General features: G+C 35.1%; 1 protein-coding gene across 2 annotated transcripts in view; it reads left to right on the top strand.

Moving 5' to 3' along the window:
• WWOX (WW domain containing oxidoreductase) overlaps positions 1-13,927 on the top strand; it is a 1,214,741-nt gene that overhangs the window by 428,823 nt on the left and 771,991 nt on the right. For both annotated transcript variants that reach the window (XM_001368357.5, XM_056823887.1), the window contains exons 7-8: positions 4,877-5,062; positions 12,180-12,444. In XM_001368357.5, the coding sequence (XP_001368394.2) occupies positions 4,877-5,062; positions 12,180-12,444 (451 nt within the window). The remainder of the gene's footprint in view (positions 1-4,876; positions 5,063-12,179; positions 12,445-13,927) is intronic.

Below are 13,927 nucleotides of genomic sequence, written 5' to 3'. Positions count from 1 at the left end.
CCGGCCTAGGCCATGTGTATTTGCCTTACTAACTCACTAACTGAAATAGGTGGGTAAAATAAGGGTTCAAAACTATAAATATATAACAAAATAATAGGTTTGTTAAACTAAAAGGAGAGGGAAAGGAGTTCAAGGAATAACTAACTTTAACTAAAAATCAGAGATTAAACCCTTATAACATCTTATAACTATTCTAAACTAACTCCTTAAATTATTAATTAAGATTAGGGAGGGTTTGGTAGAAGCAAGAACAAGGCCAAAGTAGATCTCACACAATGGAGTCCTTCTTTGGGTCAAGCAGCAATCTCAGTAAGAAGTCACCAGTAGCTCTGTTGAACATCCACTCCTCAGTGGCAGAAGCAGAGATTGGCAGAATCTCAAGGAATGTCCACATAAGAGGGAATCAGTGACTCTCTGGGTCCACCCCAGAATAACCAGACTGAAATCCCTCTGGGCTCTCTTCTGACTATTAGGGAAAAGCAACAGTCTCCCCCAACATTCTGGAATCCTTCTTGCTCTCTAGTACTTCCTGGTTTGTCATGTTTGACTTCCTGGTTTGCAGGATTTGCTGTTCCTGGTAAAATCCCTTAAAACAAATGGAATACTGTTGTGCCATAAGAAATTACATACTATCACACAAAAAAAAAACATTTGCAGGATTTGCATGATGCAAAGTAGGTGAGCAGAACCAGAAGAATGCTTTATATAGTAACAACAGTAGTATATGATGATCAACTGTGAATGACAACTATTATCCTCAATTCAAGGATCCAGGATGACTCCAAGTGACTCATGACAAAAAACAAATTAAAAAAAAAAAACCCCAAAGCTCTCCTCTGTCATTGAAGGAATAGAAAAAGTTCATATGCAAATGAAACATACCATTCTTCACTTTATTTTTCATGAATTTTTATCATATAAGCAATATAGATTGTTTTACAACATGAAAAACATGGAACTATTGATTGTATGTTAATACATGTACAACCTATATAATAATACCTGTTTTTTGGGGGAGGACAAAAAAGAATGAAGTATGGATTTTTGGACATAGCTACTATGAGAATTATTTCTCTTGGATACGCATATTTATTTATTTATTGAACCCTTACTTATTGTCTTAGAATCAGTACTGCCTTTCCAAGGCAGAAGAGTGACAAGGGCTAGGCCATTGGGGGCTTAAGTGACTTGCCCAGGGTCACACAGCTAGAAAGTGTCTGAGGCCAGATTTGAACATAGTACCTCCCATCTCTAGGTTTGGCTCTCAATCCACTGAGTCACTCAGCTGTCCCCAATAAACATATTTATTATAGCTCATTACATATTTATAACAAATTATATATAACATATTACTGTTGTTACATATTTTACATATATATAATAAAAATAAGTGGTAACAAAATTTTATGTGAATGAAAGGAATCAATAAGAATAGGAAGAGCGAAAAATCATATTGCGTAGGCAAGTATAAAAAATTTAAAAATCAATATGTGACATTTTAATTGTACTCACTGTTTTCCTAGTTTATTTACACATTCCTCCTTTTCTAGGAATGTGAACTCTTAGCTACAAATAGATTACTTTTGCATTGCTGTTGCCACAGTCAGGTAGTCCAGGCATTTGGGATGTGAGAGCAGCTTTTGCCCAAATTCTTAATGAAAGCCTTAGCTTCTCCTATATCATACTGCTTCTAAGCATCTTCTAAAAAGCAAAGAGAGCCCAGGAGAAGTCTTTAAACTTGCATTAACTCAACCGACCCTTCCTTCTACAGTGAATCACTGACAGGCACTACAACTAGATAGTTAGATAAGCCCCTTTTTCTGCTCTACCTGTGCAATTCCAAAAAAATCATTCTATTTGAGTAGCTTTTCCATAATGACTACACACACACACACACACACACACACACACACACACACACACACACACACACGAGTTCACAGACTGCACTAAAGAAGTAGGAACTGATGACTGTATTTTGAAATTCTATTGACAAATGCATCCACAAGTTCCTTTGGAGCCCTTCCCCATTCTCTGAGGTAGGCCCATTTCAGAAATCAAATTTTCCCACTTTTTCAACTGCCCTTTTCCTCCCTGAATGGAAACTCCTGACTACTGATAGGTCATTTCTTTATCTGGTGATGATACAAAAATGTACTTCAAAACCTTAGTTCTGAATTTAAATCTGAGGGTACTGTAGTCACAAGGGATTCTGGGTTCAGTAGGCCTAGTAGAGCTTGTAGAAATGTGTGTAATAATACCTGTAGTGCTGATCTTACAGTGCTTTTGTGAGAATCAAATCAAATCTCAAGGTAAAATGTTTTACAAACCTTAAATCATTATTTAAATGCTATTATTTTCACTCTACTCCCTGTTGTTTCTCTCTAGTCTCATGTGCATTCTATGCAGATCTGACTGTGATCTTGTTTGATGGGCATACTTCCTCATTCTCATTGCTCTTAATCGCCTTTAAGCTCCAGGTCCACCAGGCCTAACCTTTCCCTTTGACTCCCCAATGACACAGTGTCTCTAGCTATGCAGAGACTACTGTGCCATTCAAACTCAGCATCATTTTAGGCCTCTCTCTTTCATCTAAAAATGGTATAAATGTTCTATAGGGAGAACATTAGGATCCGACTTACATACTGTCTTATTGACTAGCCAATGTTCTCCCTAGGGATAAATCCACCTCCTCAGAGCATCTTTAGCAGCATTCTTTCTTTCTTTCTTTCTTTTTTTTGCATTTAAACCCAGACAACACACATACCATTTCCGTGGATTTAGAGCTTCCATGTGATCACATCACTTTCTTTTTCTTTTTAACTGACTGACTCCTGCCTCTATCATGCTCGTCCTCAACACTCCCCTCACCCACCTCTGATTTTTATTCCCTCACTAATTCTTGACTCAATCATTTGCAAATACCCAAGGGCTGATTTCCTATCCCGTCCTATTTCACCGATTACTGTAGTCAGTATAACATTCTTAGGGCAACTGTGGGCCCTCTTGCATACAGGTACATCAGCTACCCCCTCACATTCTGTCCCCCAATTTTCATGTTATTTGGCTTATCAGGGAATACTCAAATCACTGGTCCCCAATTATCTGGGCTAGAGATTAAACCCTAGAAATATTAATTCCCCTGATGTTAGTCCCCTGACAATCATTATATTGTATATTGAATGAATATAAACATTTCAGTGGAACTATCCTCTGTTAACATTATTTTGTGTAACATATAAATACATAGAACCAATTATTAACATTAGTTTGGATAAGCTTATCTTTCTAAGCATATACAAATTCCTTATTCACTTTTTCTTTTTTGTGGTCCCACATTTGAAAAATTTGAAGACATTTCAAAATCATTTCCATTTTGAGTATTTACGAAAGTACTATATTTAAACAGCAGATTAAGCCTAAAGAGACAATTTCAACACAACCTATGTAACCCCATGGCCATGAGATTTGCATGTTGAATGAATAATTCTTTTATTCCCTTTAAATATGTCACCATCTAAAGCTTTGGTGCAGAAAGGACATTATGTTTTTTAAAAAATGTGTAAGAAGTTTCTATAAAAAAATACTCCAACAAAAAAGAAAAATGAGATGGCCATTCATTAATTCCATGGGAAACATTTAAATATCTATTTCACTTTTCTTTTCTAGCATATATTACCTAAGTTCCTGAATGGTTTAATGTAGATTTTAATCAAATCTCCTAAAATGTATGCCTTTAAAGGACAAAACACCTTTTCCATATTTGAAATGATGCCATGTGAGACTTTTGTCCAAATAAATTTTATGTTAGGATTCAGAGGGTATTTTTCTTTAAATATATGATGGTCTAGATAACCTTAGAGGTTCTTTTCATCCTTAGTTTCTGTAATTCCATGAAATTCTTGCCTTTATTGAGTTGAATTAGATAGCTATAAAGATAGCTTTTGATTCAGATTTTCTTTTTCCTTTCATATAATTTTCAGTACAGTTGTGAGCCTTTTAAAATTAAATTTTCTTGATAAATATTTTTTACGTGACATGTCTTTCAGTGAATCTTCATCTCTTTTCTTCTAAGGAGATGCACTTTTATCAAAGAATAAAAAAAGAGAGAGAGAAGGAAAAGAGGTTCAGTGAAACTAGCCAGAATATTGAAAAAAAAAGTCTGGTAATATTTATGCGTTGCACATCCATTATCTGTAAAATCTACAAAGAAGTAGGGAAAATCTTCTTCTTATATCTCCTCTCTAGAAGTCACTATTGTTGATCATAATATCACAGCATTCAGTTCTTTTTTGATTCTTGTTCTCAGAATTTACATTGTCTTAGTCATTATGTGTGTTTTCTTGGTTCATCTTACTTCACTTGATATGGATTCCTATGTTTTCCCATTTGTCTCTGTATTCATCATATTTGATGTTTCTTATAACAGTCATATTCCACTCAATTTGTGCATCACATCTTGCTTATCCAAAGTAAATGTATATCTTCTGTTTTTAGTACTTCCCTACTATAAAGTCTCCTATAGATATTTTACCCTCCCCATTTTTTGTCACTGACCTCATCAGAGTATATATTTAGAAATAGTCGAAAACCAAAACCACCCAGAGTTTTTGAGGAGGGGCTAAATTCCATTCATAAAGGAAATTTCATTACTTGTAAGGTCTAGAAATGTTTGAAATCATAGGTTCAATGCCTATCACTGCCTTTTACAAATGTCTTATTCAATTAATATTTTGTGTGACCAACTGGTTAAGAATTCACCCCCTTTTTATACTCATAAGAGGTAATGTGGTGGTAAAATCAGTTAAACCAATTCAATGACAAAAGTTCAATCCCCAGATGTAGAATCAATAGTGTTAACCCTCTTATTTTGCAGATCTCTGCATGTGTTGGTCTGCAATGCTGCTGTCTTTGCCCTACCCTGGAGCCTCACAAAAGATCATCTTGAGACTACCTTCCAGGTGAATCATCTGGGACATTTTTACCTTGTCCAGCTCCTTCAGGAGGTATTATGTCGCTCAGCCCCAGCTCGCATTGTTGTAGTCTCTTCAGAATCTCACAGGTAGGTATGGTTTAGTCCTTGGTTCATTTTTATCCCTACTTGAACTGGCAGAAAAACGTGTACTTTCCCTTCAAAGCAGTGGGCTTTTTTTCTTAGCTGTGAAAACCAAGTACCAATGCCCAAGCCTTCGTTAATTCCCTTGCTTCCATAAGAAGCCTTAAATCTTTCTTCTGAGTGTTCTTTGCTGTCAGTTAAATCTCTTCCATGACTTATTAGATAGTTTCGTGAGTGTCCAGCATAGTAGGACCTGTTATATCTTCTGTCATATTGGAATCACCTCTAGGACACAAGGTTACTTTAACACAATTATGAGGCATTGGTTAGAGCTTTTAGCGGACCTTAATTTATGATTTTTAGCTATCTTAAATAGTTCAACATTTCTTTTTTCTTTTTGTCTTGGCCAGTGTTTGTAGGAATTCAGTTTTTGTGTTTGTTTGTTTGTTTGTTTTTACTACATTTCAGGTCCTTCATTGATTTTGCTTAGAGATGGAATAATAATTGATTAAATCTGAATAGCATGACCTTTATTGATTTGTCATTCAACAACTTCAACATCCTACCAAAAAGAATGTGCAGTTATTCTAGCAGGAGAAACAATGCAATTAAATAATGCTAGATGAAATCCAATTGTTTTATAATGAGAAATTAGGGAATTCAATGCAGACATTAGCTGTGTAATTGTAGAAAGGGAAGTACTGTAGTTAGAACATATTAGAAATCTGGCCATGCCTCTTTTGGTTAAAATTTCAATTAAAACATCAGATGGCACTTCTTTCCTATTACCATTAGTAGAATATGCAATGAACTAAAAAGGCGCTTGAAAATTTCATTGTAATTTCAACATGTTTGTTTCTTGGATTACATAAAACCCCTATTTGTCTAAAGTCATTCATAATGACAAGAGTTAACAGGTGAAGTTCAATTTAATAAATACTTGGGAGAGTTCTGTGTTACATTTTCCCAGGGGCTAAGAGCTTTTACCTTCAGTAGAACAAGTAGGGGGAAAAATTGTTCCAATTCTCTCTCTCCATCCCCACCCCCCAACCTCCTTTCTTAAGTCCTGAAATGTTTTAGTGACCCAGAATGAAGCTTATTTTTTTAATCATGTTTCCATAAAATGTAACCCTTGGGACTTGGAAGAGAGAGACCAGCCAAGGGTTAGACTGAAACCTTTATCACTCCCAAACACAGGGGCTTAGGGTATAAATGACACATTGCAGCTAGATTTACTTTTGCCATTTAAAATTTATGACGGCTGAAATGAAGGAAGTGGGAGAAAATGCTGGTAATAATCCTCCCTTGTGTTAAAAGACATGAAACATCTAATAATTAGGTGGTAACAAAATCTGTACATCCTTATCTTTGTGAATCACACCAGGTTTGTTAAAGAAAGTAGAATAGCCTTGCTCCAAAATGAGGGAGGCTACTGTGGGGCAGGCCAGATAGCTCTGGAAATAAATCTGCCAACTCCAATCACTTGCCAGATGTGGAGGGCACAATGGGATATGTTTAAATGAGCTGTTATTTAATGGGAGATTATGTTGAATTGTCAGCTGCTTGCTTCCCTTTGTAAATTTGGTTCTCAAATGGTATTTCACACGACATCTTTGTTCTTTTCTTAAATCTACTGTATCTCTTTTTTTCCCTTACCTTAGAGATCCAAGTCTTAATTTCTTACAGCTGAGGAACTTGGAGAATTATTCTTGGTTTACAAATTAGCGTATTTGTAGAAGGAATATGTGGCCAGAAGCACTACCATATAATGATTGATCATTTTGATTTCTGTTTTCCTGTATTCAAACATGCCAGTGTCCTGGCATTTTCCTGATTAGTGTCCTTTAGTGATAATATCAGTATTATATTATAATCTCAGGAGTTTACATCTCCACAGTAAAGTAGGCAGCATCATTATTCTTATCCTCATTTTAAAGATGGAGAATCTGATGCTCAGAATAATGTTGTCATTTGCCAATGGTCCTACAGTGTTTTTAGCTGAAATATTGGAGCTGAACTTTCAATATATGACTTTTAGGCCAGTGCTTTTTCCAAGGCCCCATAATTAAACTCAAAAATGATTTCATAGACTTTATTGCAACTGTGTTTAACCAATTGTTCATTTGAAGGATTTGTGACATTGTTTCTAGGACATTGTCTTCTGTAGCATCATTTTGACTGATGTCCTGACAATGACCCAGTTCAAGTCATTAAGCTAAGTATTCATGCACTTTGGGAAAAAAAAGTACTTAAATTCTCTCCCTCTCTCGCAGTCTCTCTCTCTCTCTCTCTCTCTCTCTCTCTCTCTCTCTCTCTCTCTCTCTCTCTCTCTCTCTCTCTCTCTCTCTCTCTCTCTCTCTCTCCCCTCCCTTTCTCTCTCTCTTTTTCTTCTCTCTCCCCCTTCCCTTTTCCCTGTCTTCCTCCACCTACCCTTCTTTCCCCCCTGCCACCTTTCCAGCTAGCAAGATCAAATATGTACATACACTGTCTTATTCTGTTAAAGTACTTATTCAATGACTTGAGAACCCATAGCCTTAAACCATATAAAACAGAAGTGTTGATATCTAATTACCTCTATAAACCTTGGCTGAATCTTGTCCTTTGAGTCAAGACCCCCTGTTAGGGGAAAAATAAAAGTCCTATGTTTGCAGAAAATATTATACTAAACTGCCCCAAGGCAAAGTATTTATTAGCCTTCCCCAGTTGTTCACTGTATTTTAGTGACTTCTCAGAAATCAGTGCAAGTAAATTATTTCTGAATATCTTAAATACTTTCTATTAAAATGAGAAAAATTTCAAATAACAAAATAGAATGGAAAATAATATAAGCTGAAAAATCTTCTAACAGCTAGCTATAACTGAATTAAGAAACACACACATTTATTCACACATAGGGAATTTAGAGACAAATTCAGCACCATCTTTTGAATAGAGTTGCTTTTGTGTACCTGAGATCCAAAGATCCAACCCAGTTATCTAGCCAGATGCTTTCAAAATTTATGACAAAAGGAATGGTGCATATAGAGAATTGAGATAGAAATAAGCTGATATTCCCTTTAAAACCAGATTTAACCAATTACCCAAGAGTTAGAGGCCGTTGCTTGATCCACTAGATTGGAGGATAGAATTATTGAAATTTGATAGACAGTTCTCTTTCTAACCAGGGAGAGAGATGCAGACATTACTTAGTTCTTGCTTAGTAGCTTTATCAAAATTGGACCTGCAAGGTTGACCATATTGTCTTTGGGGAAGCCTGGCATATCTTTTGAACATTGAAAATCTTCTCCTCTTCTTCCTCCTGTTACAGCTTAAATTATAATTAGGGACTCAATAGCACTTCCTTACATGAAAGTCCTAGCACAAACTTCTAGTTCAAAGGAAAGGGTGCTTCTGAGGTGGAAATTCTAAGGCTGAAGTGATTATCTAGAAAGAAGAGAATATAATCATGGAGGAGTATGAAAGAGCAGAGAACAATGCCACAAATGCTGTAAATAGACAAATCACCTAAATACAGAGGCGAGGCCATTAATCCAGCCTCAATCTTCAGGGAAGTATATTTTCTACTAGACCACGTCACATCTTATTTGGTAGTTGTCATTTACACACACACACACACACACACACACACACACACACATGCGCGGGCACATGCACATGCACACACACGCACGCATGGCGTAGTTTTTAAAGCTAAAGAATCATAGTATGTGGAGCTGAAAAGAGATCTTGTCCCATGATATTTTTTTACAGTTGAGGAAATAGTCAAGAGATTAAGTTATTTACCCCATTACACAAGAGGTAAAAAGATTAGGTGGTCAATAAGGAAGCCAACCACTTATAAGATAAGAGGAATGAAGCTGAACAGACTCATAACCAGAGTCAATTGTTAGCTTGTGTTTTTACCACCTTTAGTATGGGGTTCACTGGACTAAGCCTAGATCAAGTGAGTCATGTGGCATTATTGAACTTTTATAGCCATATCAGTGAGCAGGAAGGAATATTGTCATATTTAGAGATTTTAGGTTATCACTCTGCCATTTACCTAATAAAGAGAGGCGTTCAAGTTGTGCTTCGAGAACAAAGTAAGAAACCTGTCAGAAGTCAGAGGAGATTCAAAAATGCATTGACCCGTAGAGACCTTAAGAGACTTTAAAAATAATGGTTAATTTTTCAGTTTTGGTTTTGGATCCCCTTGGCATTAATTCCCTAATGCTAAGCCAATAGATACATTGTCAGACTTATAAAATAGGATTAATAATATTTCCTGAACCTTTGAGTATCAGTACAGAGATCTAGTTTTGATCCCTAGCACTTGCCACTAACTAGATGACTTTGGTCAAATCACTTATTGTTTCAAAATTACATATTCCTCATCTGTACAAAGATGGAGGACTATACAGTGTCTGAAGTTCTTACTATCAATTTGTCAGTTTACATAAATGCTTATTAGTATAATATTCTGAATCTTTCATTTTCTCTTTAATACTTTTATGTACTTAGGTAGAACAGACAATTTGAACTTTTTCTGTCTTAGGTGCCTGAGTAAAGAATTAAAATTGTTTCCCAGAGATTTTGGCCATCGTGTCCGAAAACTAATGAGTTGGCATTAAATTTAGTGGAATAAAATTTCCTTGAGTTCAGGGTCTCTTTGGTATTTATTTATTTGCCTCAGAGTATGTTCAATAAATTCTTACTATGTTGAATTGAACTCTTGATGACTTAGAGAGCTGATGAAGTTTCTGAATCTGATCATTCCTTGCTCCAGAGCTTCCAGGTTATTTCCTATCATAAAAGAGATTTCTTGAGCTGGGTTCTAGCAAATTGTTATTTCAGTTTTCAAATCAACTTTGATGTCTTCATCAAACTATTTTCCTTCTCCTGAAAGGCTTGTATCCAAAGAAAATGATATTTTGTCATTCATTTTGTCTTTTGGTTTGGATTTCCCAAACGATGCTCTAGAAAATTCTTAAGCATTGTAAAATGATCTTACTGTGCTCTGCAAAGGCAAATTTAATTTTATGAAGCCAGTTGGAAGGAGCTCTTAACAGAGCCTAGACCATCCCAGAAATTCCTTTTGTTAGTGTAAATTTCTTTAGGACCTTCTGTACTTTGTTGTTATTAAAAGGGGTGGGGGGAGCAGAGAAAAGAAACAAACAGCTGGTGTTTAATGACTCTGTCAGACCCAATTATAAAACATCAACTAGTTACTTTGATTTGTGGCCCATCCTGCCATGGGGGTACTTAAGAACATTATACTCTGCCAGAACTCATTTGGGCTTTGTTTACATTTATCTTTTAAATGCATAAGACTATTGATGGCAAGTTACCAAGGGTCTAACCCCTCTATAATCATTAATTTTTAATCTCAAAAAGAGTCTACAAGGCAGCAAGACTCATCTCTATTTATTTGGATGCTCAAACTAAAATATACAGTGCTGTAGCCCTGGATAAAATAAGCCAAAGAAACCAAGTCAAAGGTTAGGAATGTGATATCTTTCTCCTTCCAAAATGACACTCATTTAATATTCATTTTCATTTAATTTAATTATCCTTGAACTTCTTGTTCATGGTTTGAAAAACATTTTTCCTTGCTTCTACGTATTAAAGATGACTATATATATATATGAATGATCACTTATGAAGAATCTGTCAGATCTTTGGATATGATTGGGTTGAGTTTTTCAATTTAAACGATTTTGGTGGAGATTCAATTTTTTTTAAAGTCACAAGAGTAACAGTGGTTTCAGTCCCTTCAGAAAATTACAGATTATGACATTTATCTCACAACTCTAAAATTGCTGCATAATGCTGTGGAAAGAATAATAGATTTTAGGTTGAAGGACCCAAGTTTGAATCTAGACTAATACTTTCTGGCTTTATAAAATTGTGCTAATCATGTAATTTTTTTAGTCCTCAGTTTTCTCTGTAAAATGTGGGGTGCCAGAAGTCATATCTGAAGATCTCTAAGGTCTCTTTTAGCTCCCAGTCCTGTTTCTCTGAGGGGAAGGTCCAAGCACAAGTAGTGCTATCTTTGGGTTTTTTTTTTATGTACAACTTCTTTTCATCTTCTTTTATTTAAACATTTAAAATTTTATTATCATACAAAACACACTTTCATATTGGTCATTGTTGTAAGAACACACTCATACATAACCAAACCCCCAAAATAAAATAATAAATACATTGATGTGAAAGAGTATGCTTTGATCTGCATTCATTTGTCTCCAACATTCCTACTCATTTAAGAGTATGAAAATGCACTTCAGAGGAGTATTCGGTAGCTAGTAAGGTAAAAAGAATCACAGCTTGTTTGTGCCTTTTGGAAAGGTGAGCTAGGAAATATTTAACAAGTATCTAAAAATTCACAACACATTTTAAAATCTCATCTCTTTTATTAATAATTGCTCAATGATTTTCTTAATTCTAGAAAATCAACAAAACATTAAATCAGGTCTTGATTTGTAGTTTTCCAACTTCTCTTCTTTTTTCAAATCTTCTTTTCTTAGAATCAGTACTGTATATTGGTTTCAAGGCAGAAGTATGGTAAGGGCTAGGCAATGGAGTTTAAGTGACTTGCCCAGGGTCATACTGCTAGAAAGTATCTGAGAGTGAATTTGAACTCAGGTCCTCCCTTCTCTACACCTGGCTCTCAATCCACTAAGCTACCTAGCTGCCCCCTAGTTTGCCAGTTTATAAGGTATAAAATGCTCATGATGAAAATTCAAAAGTTACCCCTCATAAGCCAGGGTGTGTTTCCTCCAATACACTCTTGATTTTAAATTCTTCCCATTACACTATGATTTGTATAATATTTTTGCTCCTTTTATTATACCATGATAATTTTTCATTCATCTGAATAAATTTAGTTTTACTTTAATCTTTGTGATATATTTTGGGATGCGACAAGGACTTTCTTTTTTTTTTTTTAAAGCCTTCCTTTAAAATATATACAACCATCTGATGTCATAAGTCTGGAACATGCATACTATTTTCTCTTCTGTAGGCAACCACCCATACATGTATTTTACTGTGGGTTTTAAAGACTTTATGTTGTTGCTATCAAAATAAAATCAGAAGGAAGACAGTTTTGTTCATTATTTAAATAATCTTTCCTCCTTTTTAGGTTTACTGATATTAATGATTCCTCAGGCAAACTTGATTTGAGTCTGCTTTCTCCATCTAAGGAAGACTTCTGGTCCATGCTAGCATACAACCGTTCCAAGCTTTGCAATATACTCTTCTCTAATGAGCTTCACTGCCGCTTGTCTCCCCATGGAGTCACCTCTAACGCTGTGCATCCTGGCAATATGATATACTCATCCATTCATCAAAACTGGTGGGTGTACACCCTGCTGTTTACCTTGGCCCGGCCTTTCACCAAATCCATGGTAAGTGACCAGCTTGCGTCATACTCTGCGTCATCAATTTTAACATCATGGGTATGAAGCAACAGAAATCCAGATGTGCATTTTTTCATTGACCTTTTGACTCTCCTAATGATAAATATAACCTTAACAGTAATCACACTATCAGACATATGACTGCAATATGATAGGAGGTGGGAACATATTTAGATATATTTAATGTGAAATCCATTCCTCTAAGACCTTGTTAAAATATATGGGCTTTAAAGGTTGGGATAAGATAGTTGGAAATTATAATGGAAATGATACAGTATTCCTTTTTCATTGCTCTGTGGCCTATTCAGATATTCTACCAATCTGATTTGATGCCTGGGACACGTGATAATTATGTGCTTTGTGTTGAGATAGACACGTGTTTTTTTTTTTTAACTTTCACAATATCACCAAGTGTTATTTCTTTGTTGTAATTGAGAAACCATATTGGCTTTTCTAAATTCTTCATTTAAAGGTCATAAACTTTTCATACAGAATTAATTAGCTGGAAGACGGGTATTTTGCTTATTAGGCGTGCCAAACACAAATCATTTAGATGGTTTGAATAACATCCATTCAAAAATATTCAGAGGTGGAAGAGTAGGCCTTGTATAATTTAGATTGTTGCAGATAATGGACCATCCAGTCATACATATACCTAAATAGTTTATTGAGGTGCTTTTGGATTGCTAGAGAAATATGTAACATTCAGTTAATTTTTAAAAATTATACAGAGTACAATTTGTATCAACTGAGAGTAATGACTCCTTTAAATTGAGTTTCACTATTAAACACAAAAAACTAACTGTACCATAAATATTTTTCCTGACTTTTCTTCTCTCTTGTTAGTAATAGATAATGACTGTGCTTAGTATTTTCTTGGCAAATATACTTTTTTTTCTATGAGGTGGATTCTTCTTTTTGAAAAGCTAAATTTATGAGCACTATATCTTGTGGTATGCTTAGCAGAATTCAAAGATATACACATGTGGCTAGTTAAATTTACTCTTATTTTCTAGGCTGTTTTAACTTCGAAAAACTGGCAGAGATAGTCTGAATGTTGTTAAGGAAAGGATTTGTTGTTGTTGTCATCATCATCGTCTTCATCATCGTTGTTGGTTTTGGTCATCAGTGTTTAAATATGAGTAGAACACTATTCTCAATATTATAGTAAGCCCAATTATTTTGTATAGTGTATTGAAATTGAATACTTTTGGGTAAATGAGAGAAATGTACATAAAAATTTCCCCTGCTGTCATTTTCCCAAATAGCAATCATTATAGATGAATTTTCTTATGACATCATGGCTGTAATAGCATTTTATATTTTGAATCACAGAATTATTTCATAGGTGTATATATTCAATTGATGATGTAACATTGAGAGGAGTTAGAAACTTGGGAAAAGTTGTATAAGAAATGAAGAAACCCTGCTTCTTCAGTGTATCCCTCAAATGATCTAGTAATAGAATAAC

The sequence above is a fragment of the Monodelphis domestica genome, chromosome 1, assembly GCF_027887165.1.
Source record: "Monodelphis domestica isolate mMonDom1 chromosome 1, mMonDom1.pri, whole genome shotgun sequence".
Taxonomy (NCBI): Eukaryota; Metazoa; Chordata; class Mammalia; order Didelphimorphia; family Didelphidae; genus Monodelphis; species Monodelphis domestica.
The sequence above is the reverse complement of the archived record's forward strand: the minus strand, read 5'-3'. Positions and strand labels throughout refer to the sequence as shown.